Source organism: Entamoeba histolytica, genomic scaffold (genome assembly GCF_000208925.1).
Source record: "Entamoeba histolytica HM-1:IMSS scf_1104750519159 genomic scaffold, whole genome shotgun sequence".
Lineage (NCBI taxonomy): Eukaryota > Evosea > Mastigamoebida > Endamoebidae > Entamoeba > Entamoeba histolytica.
Genome location: NW_001915030.1, coordinates 32139 through 35581, shown reverse-complemented (window position 1 = coordinate 35581; position 3443 = coordinate 32139). Strand labels below are relative to the sequence as shown.

Sequence of the window (3443 nt, the reverse complement as noted above, 5' to 3'; positions counted from 1 at the left end):
TCATTGTTATTTTATTTAATAAATGAAATATAAATAATAAATGCATGATGGAATATATGAAATAATTCAAAGAAAGATAAATAATAAAGAAATATGATGTATTTAATATATAATATAAATTATTATCAAATATAATAATATCAAATGATGATTTATTTTTATTTCAAAATATTTTGCATCAATAAAAAATGTTGCTAAATATTTTGCATCATTAATTTTGCGCTTTTTTTATTGCGCTTTTTTTATTTGTTTCAATAAAATTTGCATCCTTTATTTTTTTTTTCATTCTTTTCTTCTTTTATCATCTCTTTTGTTTTATTACACTTTATCTTCTTTCTTTTTATATTCTCTCCTTTCTACTTTTATTCTTTCTTCATCATATCAAACTTCTTACTTTATTTTTATTCTTTTATATCATTCATTCTCTTCTTTTTTTTATTATTTGCTTTTTTTCGTTGCAACAAATATTTAATGAATGAATACAAAATCGTTTTGATAATACTCATTTAAAATATAATGTAATTATTTTGACAGACGTTGAATATTGCATTTACATTGAAAGAAATATATTAAATTGATATTTCAAAAATTTAGTCTTAATAAAACAAAATAGTTATATTTAATATTATTATAACCACAATCAAGTTAAGTCAAAAAATAGTTATTTTAACGACTTATTATTATACCCATAATTTTTAATTAAACAAATAGAAATTAAATAGTTTTATTATAGTATTATCATTTAATTTGTTACAATAATATTATTTTACATTATATATTTGTGTTAATTATATTACTTATTTTATTATAGAATGTTTAAATAAGTATTATATAACATATAACAATAAATAAAAATATTAACACAACTATAAAATATATAAACAAAAAATAATTTATATATAGAATTATTAAAACCAGTTGAAAGAAGAATCAAACCAACAAATTATTCAAAAATATCATATATTAAAATATGATAAAACAAGTTATATTAAAACAAAAAACTTAATAGAAGTAAGGTGATGAATATATAGAATAGAAATAAGAATAAACAAAGAATAATAAGAAGTAAAGAGAAAAACAATCAAATATGAAAGAAACAATTATTCAATTAATAAAGAAGAATAACCAGGTAATATTTATAACATCCACACAACAAAATAAATTTATGAAATTAATAAACACTATGATTTAAATACAATATTATAAAAAAGATAATTAATAAAAATAATAAAGATAATTCAAATAAAATAAATAAAAGAATGAAGAAAAAATAAATAGTAAGAGGAATAATAATATCAATAAATTAATGAACATAATCCATCTAAATAAAAGAAAAAATAATATAAATAAAGTAAATGGATGAATAACAAACGAATTAAATAAAAATTAAAATAAAGAAATAAGATATTCATAAATAACATTGTTAATATTACCACTAAATAATTGATTAAAAATGAATCACTAAAATAATACAAATAATAGTCATTAAAAAATGAAATATATAAAGTCTTCATAGTCACTTATAACAAAACAATACAATTTAAAAGCTCCAATATGAATGTCTTTGAACACTGTTATAGAAATAAAGAATATTAAAAGCACTAAAATAACCACTTCCTAGAACAAAAATCACTTATAAATATACTCATTAATTATTTTTTTTTATATTATTTACTTGTTCTTCTCTTATTTTCAGTTTAATTTCATTCATAGTTATATTCTATATTTCTTATGAATACTGATTTTGTCATCCCTATATTTACTCATACTTTTTTAATTCATTTTTTACGTCTTCTTTTTATTCATTTTTGCATTGGTATTTCTTTTATCATTTTTGTTATGCATTTATTGCTATTGGTTTTCAATCTCCCTGTTCTCTATTGAATGTTGATTGCATTTTTAATTTTCTTTACAAGACTCAAGAATATTACTCAATAATATAATAAATAGAATTTGTATTTTTATATTGCACAAAAGTTTAAAAAAAAACTAAAAAAATAATAAAAGATGAAACCCAAAAACAAAGAACTTAGAAATTAAAAAAAAACAAAATAACAACTTAAAAACAAAGAGCAATGAGAGAAATGATATGGAAAGTCATAGTAATCTTTTTTGTAAAGGTAGTTAAAGGAGTTATTATCAATGAGATAATAGAAGGAGAGCTTAGTATTGAAAAAATAAATCCAACATTTAGTTATTCAATTGATTTTACATCTGATGAACCAATTAGACAATACACTATGTTAATGTTAATTAATGAAACCAAAAAAATTGGAATGATACATTGTAATTTAACAAATGAAGAATATAGAAAATATCCAATTAAAATCAAATAGTTTGACAACTTAAAAAATACATTAAAAAAGTAAATAAGGGAAATTAACAAAAGAATTAGTGGCAAAGAAATATTAAATAAACAAGAAATAATATTAGAGTTACCTAATATAACAAGTGGAATAATAAATTGTATAGAAAATCATATTGGATTTACAATTAAAAGAACAAAAACAAAAGGTTTATTAAATGAGTATATAATGAGATATCAAGGAAATTTATGTCCAATGTCTTTCTATAAAACTATAATTTGTATTATTAATGTCTATTGCCTTCAATCACAAATCATTTCTAAAGCACCATTTTATCAAGTTATTACAAATATTAATAACAATATTCAAAGATTTATTCTTGAAGACTATGTTGGAACTAAAGACCATTGGTTTTTTATTGACTTTTATAGTTTCATTGATCCTATTCAAATAGAATCAATTCAAAAATTTATTTCTATTGAAAAGAATAATCAATACTTTATTGAAGAACACTTTATTAATGTAAAAAATATTGGAAATGAATTAGATGGTCCATTTGAAAGAATACAATATGAAGAATTTATAAATGAAAGTATTTGTTTAAAAAAATTACAATTAAAACTACCATTAGAAAGTCAAATTGATAAATATTATGATTCAACTGGAATTATTTATGGATATTCATCAAAAATTAATAAAAATAATAATATTGTTACTATTCAACCAAGATACCCTTTGTTAGGTGGTTGGTCTACTTCATTTTCAATTAATTATCATTATAAATTCATTAGTAATAATTTAAGTATATTAGAAATCCCTCTTATAACAAATAGTTTTCCAATTGGTGTATTAAATTATTCTATTAGTATTAAATTACCTTTTGGAATGAATATTAAAAATTATTGGTTTAATCCTGCTTTTAATAATATCTTTTCTTTTAAAGAAAATCATGCTTTAGGACCATTTTCTTCTCAAAAAATTCAAGTTGAATTAAATAATATTGTTTTGGACCAAAACCAAATTTATTTAATGATTGAATATGGTAGTGTTGATTCTTATTACCAAGTATTTATTAAAATAATATTACTTACTTCTCTTTTAGTAATTATTACTTTAATTAATTATTTAACACTTTAA

The 3443-nt window shown here is 18.9% G+C and overlaps 1 protein-coding gene across 1 annotated transcript; it reads left to right on the top strand.

The window, feature by feature from the left end:
* Positions 1-2075: 2075 nt before the first annotated feature.
* EHI_190000 (dolychil-diphosphooligosaccharide-- protein glycosyltransferase subunit, putative) lies at positions 2076-3443 on the top strand (the record flags this gene model as incomplete). The annotated part of the gene is made up of 2 exons (XM_647243.1): positions 2076-2248; positions 2396-3443. 2 exons carry the CDS (start codon positions 2076-2078, stop codon positions 3441-3443), a joined length of 1221 nt encoding a protein of 406 aa, XP_652335.1.